The following is a 14,756-nucleotide window of genomic DNA, read 5'->3' as shown; positions in this document are numbered from 1 at the left end:
TCATGCTTTTGGTGCATGGTGTTTACAGTGGTTTTATGTGTGACAGAAGAGACAGCTGAGTCCTGTTTTCACTCAGGCCATATTCCACTTATTAAACATACATAGGAATTTTCTTTACATAAAAGAATGTTCTATATAAAATGATGCTATATAAATATAATATATAAAATAATATATGTAGCAATATGTTCATATTTTTTCCAATCAAAGACTGGTTTCAAACTAACACTGGCTAAAAGTCAATCAAGTTCAGCAGCTACCGGATTTCTACTTCAGCTCCGTGAACATCAGTGTAGTAGAAGCCTTCTCAATCAACTAATCCAAAATCCACATAATATGTTGAGTTCTGAGCATTTTCTAGGGAGTTGAACTAGTTTAGGAGTGCTGTTTTTAATTTTGCTTCCCAAAAATATTTGCTATGCAGTAATCTGAAGGAAGTCAGATGACTTTTTACAGAGTCAGGGCCACATTCTAACTCTCCGTTTTATTAAGATGAAACTAGAAGACTCAGATAACCTCAAGAAAACCTCTGTTTTCAGGATTTTGGGAACCCCTTTTCCAATTACATTACTTGGCACTTACCACTAGTCCGATTGCCAGGCACACCAAACACCAGCACAACCCAAATAAGCAAGTATGACTTGAATTAGTTTTACAACTCTTAAATTAGGCCTTAGCTTCAGTGACAGAACAGCCATGGTTCTCTTATAAGCAGAACTGCCATAAAGGTTTTCATATGAACTGTCAGGGACATTGGGCTAAAATACAGTTAATATGGTGGATATCATAACATGTATTACAGAAATATAACAGGAGTATCATGATGCTGATTTTACTGATAATTATGGGTATACCATAAGTCATATCAAAATTATCAGTCACAAGTACTAATGTAGTACTGCAATATTTGCAGTAGGACTGCTCTGTTCTGTGACACACTGTTCACCCAGTGCAACTCTATTATCTCATCCCACTTTGTCCCTCTGTTTTCTTTTCCTTCCACTCACACATGCCCTGCTCAAACCTGGCACTGGGCTATGACCATGATTTCTTCTCTTTCCTCCAGCAAACACCAGAGCAGGGCAGACCCACAACTACTACACATGATTTCCAAGTTTCATGTATACTTTGAAGCCTAACATTCTAACTTTCTAAATCTATTAGCAGTTCTGTCTCATGTAACTGTCAATATTCTGAGGGTAAAATTCACACCTATTTAGATGCGACAATCTCATTTTCCTTCTTAGAAATGAGCCTTTAGCTCCTTCAGTTGCTCTCTGTGATGTTAGTTCAGAAGGTCAGAGTCTTTTCACGTGTTACAATTCAGGCTACGTGATCTACAAATATATCTTTATTTTAAACTTGCATATTGCCTTTTGCAGTTTGTCCTTCCCTCCATCGCCATTATTATTATATTTACATTAAAAAGACGTTCAAACAAGTATTTAAATATCCTAAATTACCTTAAAACTTCCTGTTAAATCATACTGGTTTTCAGCTTTGTGTTCTTGCTTCCTCTTTATGAACAATCACTGTAAGAAAGCCTTAAATGGTAATTGGGCTCCAGCATTAGGAGAAAATTACTCTAAATATGTAATTTTTTGGCTACTTAAACAAAAGTCTAAAAAAAGCATATTGTACCTTATCACAGTCTTATGCAGCAGGGTATACTTTCCCTTCAGCTCAGCTACTCTGGTGCCTGGGATTTTTCCTGCAGAAAATAGCTATGGAAAGGAAACAGACAGTTATGAAACCTTCTAAGCACTAATAGTTTCATTCTGCTGCAACTTTTTATAACTATAATTGGCAGCATTTTAGTTTATACAGCCTTTGGTAACACACCATATCAAATACACAGATGAAAAAATGCTTATTTACATAATAATACAAAGCAGAAATATAAGAATATAAAGAATATGTCTGTCAGGACTACAGTGCTACTTGCACCATTTCTTCTCTGATTTTCTGTCTGTATTAATATTTCATGATAATTCTATCTTGACTTTGAACTCAGGCTGTAACTTACTTGTTTTCCACATTATTTAACTGGTTCAGTTTTGGTATATACCAGCTGGCCTGAGCAGGTAAAACTGAGGCTTAAAGTCCAGTTTGTGCTAAAATGTTGTGTCCATAAGCAATATGGTTGCAAACAAAAAAAAGAGCTGGGCTCAAACTAGATCATCCCCAGCCCACAAAACGTTGCCTTACATGCCTGTGCAGGCCTTTGGCAAACACCAAGAGCAAACCACTCCATGTATTTAATACTAAAAAAAACCTATATGCATGTGACACAGCGTACCCATCTCTTAAGTGATTCCTCAGGTGTCTTTCTTGATGGCAGTAATTTGGTAAGCCAGTGAAATAGTCCTTCTCAATAGAAATAGGAAATAGCACCGGAAGCCAGATTTTGCCACTGGGAAATATCACAGCAGCAATATGATGCTATCTCCTGCAATTTTTCTTTAGAAAACCTTTTTTTCCCCTTTTTTGGTTACAGGTAAAGAGAACCAGGTTAAATACAGGAAAAAATGTAAGGTGATCTGGCTCTATAACATAGCTAGCCTTTTGGGGCAACAAGTCAAATCTGCAACTTTCATGGGAACCTGCCAAGAAATGTGGTTGTGCAGATCTCCTGAAATAAGAAACAAAATTACTACAGCACCAAGAAAATCCCCAAAGCCATACTTCAACCCTTGTGTTTGACAAGGCCTCAGGGAAAGGCCTTTTTCTAAGTTGAACTAAGGTCCATTTAAGAGATCCATATGTAGGCTAATCTGTAGAGGCCCCTTTCTTGAATATCCAGAAGAAATCATCCAGAACCAGTCCTGGAAGAAGAATGTGCCAAAGTGAATATGCCAAAGGAAGTATACAGTTTGTTGACAGCTCTTTGCTTTATGCATTTTTTTAGGATCTGTTGCAAAATATTTCATGGTAGCAAAGACAATCTTTGCTGTCAGCAGTCAGCCCTGAGAAAGGGAAAGCACATCTATCTTTTATTTATTTGCATGAGATTAAAGATAAGCAGCTTGCAAATATTTATTTTGGCATCCTTTATGATCCAAAGATACTGTTCACTTAAGTTCACAATACTAACTAGCTCTTCTGTGAGAAAGGGAAATATTTCCCTATCTCAACCCATTTATTTGTTAGCCTCATATGTAGCTACAGTTGTCCTCGCTACTCTCCTTTCTCCATGCTCCTCTGACCTGTGAGTTCCAGTTAGTTACTGCTTAGCCTCCCACTGCAGACCTAGGCCATGTTTGATGTTTCCACAGAAATAAACTTACTTTCCCTTGAAGGCTATGTCCTCTGTTTTATATCCATAAGCTTTTTACATATGTTACACTTAACTTTCTCAGTTCAGAGCTAAGAGAACTATTCCAATAAGGCTGGTCCTATAGAATGTGAAGACACATAGCTTTGAGGACTACATAAGACAGACTGCATGGATAGCATAACCAGCATGTCAAAGCAAGTGAGATATCTTTGAAAAGCATCCTCACTGGGTAGTTTCCATTACTGCAACTTTATTTGGAGAGCCATCAGAGAGTCTGCACTGGGCTCATCCCAGGCTGATCAATCCTGATCCCAGGATTTGTTATTAAAGTCCAGCACACTGTTTTCTCCAAGATCCTTGGAAAGGCAGAAAGGAAAAAAAGGAGAGAGGCAACAGCTTGAGGAGAAGAAATAGTTGTGGGAAAAGGGAGCAAAACCATAAGTGTGCCTTAGTAAAACTGCATTATTTGTAGTCATAAAACCAGATGAGGCCCCTGATTTTCAAGGCTGCCGTTCCCATATATGTGATAACTGGTCATGTGTAAACAAGTGAACCTCAGAAACTCTGTTAGCTGAATCAATGGACACTCCCAGAAATTCACTGAATGTCTAGAACAGGGCTAGCAATTGTTTTCCTTACATGTTTCTCTCATGTTGAGGAATTTCAGATTTCCAGTCCTTGAATACATTGCCTATTGGTAACAAAAGTTAGGGACAGGACTGCAATGACAGTAGGTACCCACTTGGACCTGGAAAAAGGTTGTGCACAGTCAGCAGAGTATGAGTAAAAGATACTGAAAATGGGTAGGGATAACCTTATTTTAGAGCCACAACTCAGTGGACAGTATAAAGGAAAGAGTCTGTCTTGTTTGCCATCAGGTGGGCTGAGAGGTAAACAGTTTTCCAGCTGGGATGACTTTGGTTCCTACTAATATCTAGAATGGAATTAGAGCCAATAAATTGATCGTCTTTCCATCTTCTGAAATGGCTATTCACAGTCCTGAGGCAAACTGTCTCTTGTGGCCATAGACATCCTTCAGTTCAATGGCAAATTACAGTAACTATTACAAGAATTTTTCTTGTACAGTTTCTCCTCAGAATATTTTATGCTTTATTCCATTGCATGGGAAAAAAGCACATTTGGCCTTCTTGGCTTGTAATGACAGCCCTTGCATATCCCCTGTCTTTGGAGACATGCTTCTGCCTCTGAAATTACATTCCAGATTGTCTCCTCACATACCTTTTATATATTTAGTTTACAAGGACAAACATCTTTTGGTGGAGAACAATATTAGCTACTAAATTTCCCCTTAGCTATCAAACTAGCATTTGGAAAACTGTAATCTAAGTGCAACAATCTTTACTCATGAGGATAATTTTTTACTTACATAAATTGACTTCAATAGGGATACTTGCAAGAGTGAGCATTATTTCCTTAACTAATGGCTGAAACATTGACTCTTACCATACAAACTTCAAATCAAAACATATAGTATTTACCTTTTGCTTTTTTCATTTACCTCCACTTGGCTTTAGAAGAAGTGGCTGGAATCAGAAATTAAATCATGCCTCTGATTTTACATGTCTGTGCTTACAATGGATTTTGTCCTGAATGGTAGATACAATCTAATGGGCATTCTGGGCCTCCTTACCCTTTTTAAAAAACATCTGGCATAGCTAATGTAATTATTAACACTAAAAAATAGACTAATTTTGCTGAAATTTGAGCAGTCTCTGAACTGCTCTTAGCCAGTGTCTCACTATACTAAATACATTGTAAGCAATGTCTTGAGTCCTTATATACTCTTACCTGACTGCTAACTTAGTGTAAATAGTCCTCTTTCCATAGACTCATAGACTTAATCTATTCTTAAACCAGGGAAATGGGTAATATTTCTAATATGACCTGTAAAGCACTGTAGTGTATTATAATAATTATTACAAAGTAAGATGACTTACACTGGTGTAAACAGTAAAACATCAACCAGGAACAATCAACCAGGAACAATAAACCCATATATCAAATTTCTGGATGCCAGTTGCCTCCCTAAACGACAGGTTTTGCATTTGGCTCTCAGATTAAACAGAAAAGTATACAAAAATTCTTGTAATCAGTCGTCACAAAATAAAACATTCATACAGCTTTATTACTTAAGTTCAGTATTACATTTCTTTTTTTAAAATATCACAAGCTAAATTGGAACTGAATTCATAAATATTTCTTTTTACCTCTGTTTCTGAATGTTCACAATAGAGAGTCACATTTTCCTTTGACATTTTGTCTAATTTGAATTAGGTTCACCTTTGTCTTTACTGTCATAAAAGGCATGTTTTAACACAGAATAAGTAACAAATTAAGTCTTAAATTTCACTAGAAACAAAGGTTAATAATTTTATTCCTCTATAGTTAGATAATGTTGGTTATGGGCATAGATATTGTTCTTTACTAGCTGTGTCATGGTAAAAATTGCAGGCTACTAACATAAATCCTGAGTACATGCACTCTAGTTAATTAACTTGAACCTACAGACAGATTCATAAAATCACAGAATGGTTAGAGTTAGAAGGGACCTTAAAGATCTTCAAGTTCCAACCCCCCTGCCATGGGCAGGGACCCCTTCACTAGAGCAGGTTGCTCAAAGCCCCATCCAGCCTGGCCTTAAACACTTCCAGGGATGGGGCATCCACAACTTCCCTGGGCAACCTGGAATATCTAGGTTCCTAATATCTAATCTAAATCTCCCCTCTTCTGCTTTAAAACCATTACCCCTTGTCCTGTCACTGCACTTCCTGACAAAGAGTCCCTCTCCAGCTCTCCTGTAGGCTCCCTTCAGATATTGGTAGGCTGCTATGAGGTCTCCCTGGAGCCTCCTCTTCTCCAGTCTTCCTGAGCTGGAAGATTATGAGAGCAGAATGAAGCTTTCATAATCAAAGGGGAGATGGTGAGTGACCTGCTACACCACTTAGACACACACAAGTCTATGGGACCAGATGGGATTCACCCAAGGGTACTGAGGGACCTGCCAGATCTCAACAAGCCACTTTCCATCATTTATCAGCATTCCTGGCTAACTGGAGGAGGTCCTTGTTGACTGGAGGTTAGATGCCTGTCTACAAGAAGGGCTGGAACAAGGATCCAGGGAACTAAGGGCCTGTCAGTCTGACCTCAGTTCCAGGAAAGGTTGTGGAGCAGATCATCTTGAGTGCCACCAGGTAGCACAGACAGGATAACCAGGTGATCAGGCCCAGTCAGCATGGGTTCATGAAAGGTAAGCCCTACTTGACTAACCTGATCTCCTTCTATGACAAGGTGACATGACTAAGAGATGAAGGAAAGGCTGTGGATGTCATCTGCCTAAACTTTAGTAAAGCTTTTGACGCCATTTCCCAGAGCATTCTGCTGGAGAAACTGGCTGCTCACGGCATGGACAGGCATACTCTTTGCTGGGTAAAAAACTGGCTCGAGGGCCAGGCCTAGAGAGTGGTGGTGAATGGAGTTAAATCCAGTTGGCAGCCAGTCATGAGTGGTGTCCCACAGGGCTCAGTATGAGGACCTGTTCTGTTTAATATCTTTATCAATGACCTGGACAAGGGGATCGACTGCACTCTCAGCAAGTTTGCAGATGACACCAATTTGGGTGAGAGTGTCAACCTGCTTGAGGGTAGAAAGGCTTAGCAGAGGGATCTGGACACACTGGACCGATGGGCTGAGGCCAATGGGACGAGGTTCAACAGACTTAGGGAAGAGTGGCTGGAGAGCTGCCCGGCAGAAAAGGACCAGGGGGTGTTGGTTGACTGTCAACTGAACATGAGCCAGCAGTGTGCCCAGGTGGCCAATAAGGCCAATGGCATCCTGGCCTGAATTAGAAATAGTGGGGCCAGCAGGACTAGGGAAGTGATCGCCCCCCTGTACTGGGCACTGGTGAGGCCCCACCTCAAATACTGTGTCCAGTTTTGGGCCCTTCACTGCAAAAAAGGCATCAAGATGCTGGAGCGTGTCCAAAGAAGACTAACAAAGCTGGTGAGGGGTCTGGATAAGAAGCCTTATGAGGAGTGGATGAGGGAACTGGCGTTGCTTAGCCTGGAGAAAAGGCAGCTGAAGGGAGACCTTACTGCTCTCTACAACTACCTGAAAGGAGGTTGAAAAGAGGTGGGGGTCAGTCTCTTCTCCCAGGTAACAGGCGATAGGACAAGAGGAAATGGCCTTAAGTTGCACCAATGAAGGTTTAGGATGGATATTAGGAAAAATTTTTCACATAAAGGGTTATCAAGCATTGGAACAGGCTGCCCAGTGAAATCACCGTCCCTGGAAGTATTTAAAAGATGTGTAGATGTAGCACTTAAGGATGTGGCTCAGTGGTGGACTTGGCACTGTTACGTTTACAGTTGGACTCGACGATCTTAACGGTCTTTTCCATCCTAAATAATTCTATGATTATTGGTAAAAAAACTCAAGTTCAAGCAACGTGTTTGAATAAGCTGTGGGCTAATTCAAAAAACAGTATACTTAGAAGCAGTGACTGTAGCAACTATGAGAGCTTCCAGATGTCAACCTTGGGGAAGTAAGCTTGCAAGTTAGTTCAAAAAAAAGTCATCATTCAAGAACACACAAATAAAACAACTTGTGATAAAATAGCCAACAGTATTTACATGTGTACCTTCAACATACAAACATAACATTTCTAAATGAATGTTTTTCATTTTTTTCTTCTAGCCTTTTGGCCATGTTTCTACAAAAAAAAAAAAAAAAGCTGCGCACAAGAGTAATATCCAAAGTTTAAAAAGAAGTTACATTTCAATCCCCCCTCTTCCTTCTAGGATGCACTCACAGTTCATTTTATTGCTTGTAAGCTTGCACATTCCTGGGGTAGGTAAAATTGGTGGTTGTCCTTAGTTTAACTAATTATGTGGCCAAACTGAAAAGAATGAGTAAGACGACAGAGCAGTGAGGAAAAAAACGGACCTTGTGAATAGCAACTGAGGACATCTTTTTTCAGTCCTGTGTTAACCTTGATGCCCTGGAAATAATGGAGATAATTGTTATACTTGCAATCTCAAATCTGGATTTTGGAACACAGTTGGATAAATAGGAAATATTCTTAAACTGTTGAGTCTTCCAATCCCTTTCCATGTCAGTTTTACTTAACTGTATTTTGCTTTTCTCAGCTTTTCTTTCTTGTTATACATCAAACTGGGACCCCATACATTTTTACACACACCCAGAATTCATAGATCATCTAAATAAACTCAAATAAATTTTCCTTATCTAAATGGAGAATTACTGGAAAGTTGGATGAAGATTTGGCTGCTAACAGATGGTTGCTTGGCAACTTTTTGCTTTCTTTTTCCCTGTACTCCCATAAATGCAATTACATAAGAAGCATGGAGGTATGTATCTTGTTACTGGATTTACTTGTATCTTTCCCATTTAAAATTTTCCATTATGTTTATGTTATCCTATTAAGTTACCCTTTCTTTTACTTTACACTCACCTTTAACTGATCAAAATGAGTGTAATTTTCTAACTTTGTTACATTTTTTCATATTACCTCACTATCTGAAGCTTGGCTATTCTACCAGAAAAACAAAATATAACAAAACAAACCCCAAATCAAATTCCAAAACAAATTGTTTCCTTTAATCAGTGAATAGTCCCATAAAATAACAGTACTGGGTAATCCTGCCCTGCAACAAGGACAGTGGAGGGAGATTTTGCTGAACAGGGGAAAGGGAAAGGCATATCCTTCATATTTTTCTAGCAAGGAAAGGCGGATTTTCTGGCTCTGGGCAGAAACCCTTTAAATGTAGAAATCTATGAGAAAAACAGAAGAATAGTTATGCTCAGATAGCTGTTCTATACACCTGCATAACTTTTCTCTGTATCCGTACCTGTAAGAGGTATTTGTTTGCTACTAACAGTTCACCATCTGAGCTGTCTTCAAAATGTCTTGAAGAAAATTCCAAGGAAAAGTGAGCCCAATTAGGCACAGTAGGCTTTTGTATTCTACATTTTAACAGATTATATTCAATCCTTTCTAATAGTCAGCTCAAAGCAATAGATCAAAGAACTCATCTGGAATTTTAAAACAAGCTTTCTGTAACTCAAATGTGATATAAGTAAGAACTCTAAGAACTTTCACGTTCCCCATTTTGAATTCCAAGGCTTTTTAAGCTTCTTTTGGGACTCTCCATAAATTAATAAAACTAAGCCAAATTTTAAACTTAAATAGATGATGCAACCTGAATGTTAGTCTAACTTTTCGCAATCTTTTGACAAAAAGCACCAAGAAAAGCATGAAGATAAATATAGCCACCACAAAGAAAATACTAACTTCAATTACTCATAAACTTTATGGAAGGGAAACACGTGCAGGCTTCCTAGGAAAGACTTAACTTCAACAGTCCTTAGCTAGAATTTCTGCATTTCAGAGAAATAATGGAGCTAACATGTGTTTCTAATTATGTTTGCAGATATTGCATAATAACTAAAGCTTCAATGGAAGAATAACATTTTCCATCTCTCCATTCTAAGATGTAGGCTTTGTAATTTTAACAAGATATTGTGACTATACTTAGCATTATTTTAACACAATATAATCCAACATTTTATGTTAATTTCGTTTATTTCAAACATCTGAAAGGTCTCATCAAACAACTCTTTTGCTTTATAATAGGAGAGAAAAATATCAAGGGATTAATGCATTATATAGTTTGTATATATTCAGGATTTCAGTATAGTATTAGCCACTTGGCAAATGATCTTCTGGCCAGTCTGATATATGCGATTTGGAATTTCCTCTCTGTTGTTTATTTGAAAAGCTTTTCTTACCTTTTTTGGATAATATTTAAAAGTTTAAACATTCAGAGAAGAAAAAGGATAAATGCTAACCTTCAAACAGAAAGCTCTCTATTCTATGTCAAAAACCCTCATTGACTCCACACTTCTTAGATGCTTGCCACACAACTCAAGTGTTTCTTAGCCTGGGGAGAAGCCAACATCATCTCTCATTGACTTTTCAGGGGTTATGCCTACACTGCAGGGGTGCAATAGGCACAAGCATGCTGAACAAGCATGCTCTTGCACTTCTATTCCTATTGCCTGCTATCAGTCTCCACAGGATCCATTTCATCCTTTAGAAGGGGTGAGCCATGGTTATCTGCTGGTGTTTGGCTTACCAGTATCTGATACCTCCAAATAATCTAGACAAAAAACGTAAATGCTTTAATGAAATATGAATAATAAAATAAAAAGGAAATACTGAAATAGGTACAACATATACAAAACCATACCAAGCTCCCAGGGAGATGTCACCAGCAGGCACTGGGAAAGCTCCAAAATGGTCCCAGTGACTAGAAACTGGATTCCAGAACACACTGATGAGGATCAAACGTAGTTTAAAACTGACAGGGTCTTCCTCAGTCATTAGAGAAAGAGAGGCATCAAAAAAGCCTAAACCATTGAAAAGAAGCCAACCTGGCTCCTTTGCTCCCTCAGCCTTTATGCTGACATGGCAGATGTGCTAGAACACCCTATTGGTCAGTTTGGGTCACGTGACCCGCCCAGGCCTCCCCACAGGTGCAACCCCTCCCTGGGGTAAACAGCCAAGGCCGCGGGCCCTGGTTGCCACGGCAACGGGTATAAGGGAGAGCCTCTCCCTGAACAGGGGGTCGGCCCTGTCCCACCCCAAACCAGGGCAGCTCCAAAGTGAGACCCTGTTCTGTAACATTTTTTAAATACAGTGACTGAATCATGATGCAGTGGCTGAATAAATATTGCACCCGTTATATGAGAATCTCTGTTCTGCTGATGTACCAGCAGCTCTCTCTGCTTTTTACCCAAAAGAAGATACCAACTTGTCCTGAAGTACACTGAGTCTAAACACGGACTATCTTACTTTTTCTCATTTGCGTATTTTTTCCAAACCATGCAGTTAAAGACTGGAATGTATTGCCTTGAGAGTCTAGGAAGCATAAGGAAGGCAAAAAGAGATGCCGGAATAATGGATAATAATAGTATATTTAAGATTTTGATTCTTTTTAATAATCAAATTTAACTCATTAAATTATTTCAGACCACTTTCCAGCATTTATAAGAAACAAGAAACATCCTCAGGGAGGCTCTTACTTGACTTTGACAACAGAGGGAGCCAAAGATGATTGACAGTATTTCATGCTTTAGCACATATTTCAAAGTATTTTAAGACAAGAAGATAAAAATCGCTGAAGTAATACTGTAAATATTGAGTTACACCATAAATCACAGCTATAAGTATTTCAATGCAATTCTGCATTCCCTTTTGTAGATTGGGAAACATTTAAAGTACAGATAGGAATAGCTACACTGCAGATATTTAGGGAAGGATATGACCTGTTTGAGTAATCAAGCATTATTCCAGAGAAAGGTTATGATGGTAGAAGGTAAAGAAAAATATGGTATGATTTTTAAATTAATGCTGTCATTACAGTTAAAAATTAAGGTAGAATCCCCCTCCTCTGTAATTACACAAACACTGACAGGCAGTAGATTTTGTAGGGTAAGTATGGGAAGGCCCTAGGAAAAGCCTATTTCCTAGCCTTTCAAGTAAAAAAGGTATTTCACTGAGTTTTCTCAATATTTACTTTAAGTGGCAAATAACCATACCTGAACCTATTAGGCTATTAGTTGCACAAATGCACTGAAACATTTCAAACTACCCTTCTATTCTCTTCTCATGTTTGTGATAAGCAAAATTATTAAAAAATTATGAGCAAAATTATAAAATTATAAAAAATTAACGAGTATGTTTGTATAATATCACATTTATATGTAAATCTGCTTTCCCTTAAAAGTGATATTTTTACAGGGAAAAAAATAATCTTTTAAAGCCATTTCTATTTTGAAACTGAAATGATTTAAATAATTTAACAAGATGATTTCTTATATTTCATGTGCTTCACAAATTATTTTGCCCTCTTCCCTATTTTCTTTCCCAAGAAAACCATATATGTAATAAATAAGAAGATGGCGTGCACTTTTTAAATGTAGCACATAATTATTTCACAAAGTGAGGGCATAAGGTTTATGGCTCCTTGAACTTTTTTGTCAGAAGGAGTGTGACTTGGCTGCATTGGTTCCACATACAACAAGCTAGTAACTGAGAACACAAAAGTCAAACACTAAAAAAATGTGTCTGAGAAATTATTAATATCTACTCACTTAATTTTGACATGGTCTTTTATAACGATATGCCTTGAAAGGCTCACAGTCTACTACAAAGTATTTTGTATAAAAAAGCTATATGTGGATGATGCAACATAAACACAACAAAACTGAGAGTGGGGGTAAAGACATATATGATAAACATTACTATACTTACTTACAGTAGATCTAGCACTGTATTGCTTTACACAGAATTACTACAATTTTACATTTTTTATTACAGCTGGGTCAGACAGGCACCTTTTAATGAAAAATAAACTGCTGAGTATCTTTCTAAAACTAACAAATAACAACTAGGAAAAATAATATCATGAATTCTTTCCCAAGACAACATTCGTAACAGTAGTTTTGTCCCCCAGTTCATGGGAAAAAGCAGTCCCTACATGGAAAATATCAAAACCAGCCACCAAGATGATACAATAGGTGAGATGCGGCTACTAGTTCTATGTAATCTGTGTCTCAGTAAGAACATTAACACTTAAAATCAAATGGACTAGGACCACCTTCCTTTTTTTGTGCTCTGCTATGTTCTCATAGCCGATTAAGGAAATTGATCAGGCAGTCCTATGATCCACTGAACAACATGAAGACTGCTTGCATGAAGAATGACTACTGAATTAAAAAAGAAAGCAATTTAATTAATCAAAAAGAATCCTAAATCAGATTTTGTTTCTCATATGGACTTTTGGTATATATTCCACACTGTGGGAAAAACTTAAGAGGAATCAAATTACTTTTCAGCCTCTTTCTCATCCTAAATGTCACTGAAATCTACAAAACATCAAAAATATTACTGGAGCAGACGAATCTTAACACCGCCCGCCTCTGCCATCAAAATGTTTTATATAAATGAGCCTAGATGTGCTTCAGGTTTGTTCATACCAGTCATTTGAACTGCTTACACAAACCTGGATGTTTTGCAGCAACTCTGCTGCAGATGTTAACTCATAGCACAAAGCCAGAAATCAAGGAGATGGCAAGCTGTTGTGTTTTAAATTGCCATAGTCACTAGTTAAATTAACATCTGCCTACATTCTTAACTTTGTTGTTTTCTATTTGACCTACATTCCATTATCTGCCAGGAAAAAAACAAAAACACTTGTTCTAAAAAATCATGGGAAATGGTTCATGCTGCTTTTGATAAACTTTGAATAAACAGTCCTGAGACAAGTCTCTTAAACCAAAATATATTACTTCTTTAACCTTGCAACCACTGGTAGTTCTGGGAACAGCATTAAAATCTTCAGCAGAATTTAAGAATCTCATGAGCTCTCAATCATTATCTTTAGGAAGATACATCTGTAAGATTAATATATATCTTCAGTTCACTGAGGGAAAATAAATTCCTAAAAAGACTAAAAGAGATTAAAAGCTACAAAAAAGTGACCTTTAACCAAACAAAAGACTTTGGTAGGAAATTCTCAGTTATGGTCATAAGCTGTTATTCAGTTGGATCCTTTCACAGCTGAAAAAGAGTGGCTTTTGGGTTTTGTGATTGCTTAACTAACTACTTCAAAGTTTTAAGTATTATACAGAGCACTCTAGGGATCTAGAAAAGCCCCATCTGGGAAGAAACTTTGTTTATAAACAAACTGCAGTTCTCAATTTTTATCTAGTCCAATATTTCTGCTATTAGTTAAGTTGCACCAGCACCTTACAGTATAAATTTACTCAGTGCCCCTTCTATGGGCAAAGACTTGTGAAAAATTCAGTTTTGAAAATTTCCCTCATTTATCCCAAGGAAGAGGCATAAAACCCAATAAAGGTTGTGACATACTATTTTGAGTTCCTGAAGAAAGAACAGACACCTCACAAATAGTTCGAAATGGACATTCCCTGACAGAAAAGGAAGAAAGACCAATCCTTAATTACAAAACTTCTCCAGGTAGGAGAAGCATACAGATACCTGATGGACAAATGGGTCTTTTGGGCTCCAAACAGCCTGCTAGGAGGCTAGCAGCAGAACATCACCTAATAACAAAATCAGGAGGATAGCAGAGCTTCTCAAGATTACAGAAATCTCATCCAAATGTGGCAGTAAAAATCCAAAAATGAAGATATATAAGGGACCAAGGAATGGTCCCTTTGTCTCAGGACAAAGATGTTTGAAAAGCTCAGATACCTCACGTTACTGTCTGAACTTTCTTTTCTTTGTCTAGAAATTTCTGCCCTTCCTGAAGTCACTCCGTTGTAAAAATATTTTAGGCTTTCCATGCAGCACAACAGTCATAAAATAGAAAAATATTTGATATGCATTTAAACATTTCAACGCAATTCAGAA

The 14,756-nt window shown here is 37.7% G+C and overlaps 1 protein-coding gene across 1 annotated transcript in view; it reads right to left on the bottom strand.

Moving 5' to 3' along the window:
* Positions 1–14,756, bottom strand: part of CCDC146 (coiled-coil domain containing 146) — a 79,709-nt gene that overhangs the window by 38,230 nt on the left and 26,723 nt on the right. The window contains exon 3 of the mRNA XM_014963779.1: positions 1,642–1,724. Coding sequence (XP_014819265.1) covers positions 1,642–1,724 — 83 coding nt within the window. The remainder of the gene's footprint in view (positions 1–1,641; positions 1,725–14,756) is intronic.

Source organism: Calidris pugnax, unplaced genomic scaffold (genome assembly GCF_001431845.1).
Source record: "Calidris pugnax isolate Ruff unplaced genomic scaffold, ASM143184v1 scaffold44, whole genome shotgun sequence".
NCBI classification, from domain to species: Eukaryota; Metazoa; Chordata; class Aves; order Charadriiformes; family Scolopacidae; genus Calidris; species Calidris pugnax.
Note: the sequence above shows the minus strand (reverse complement) of the source record. Positions and strands in the feature narration are given on the sequence as shown.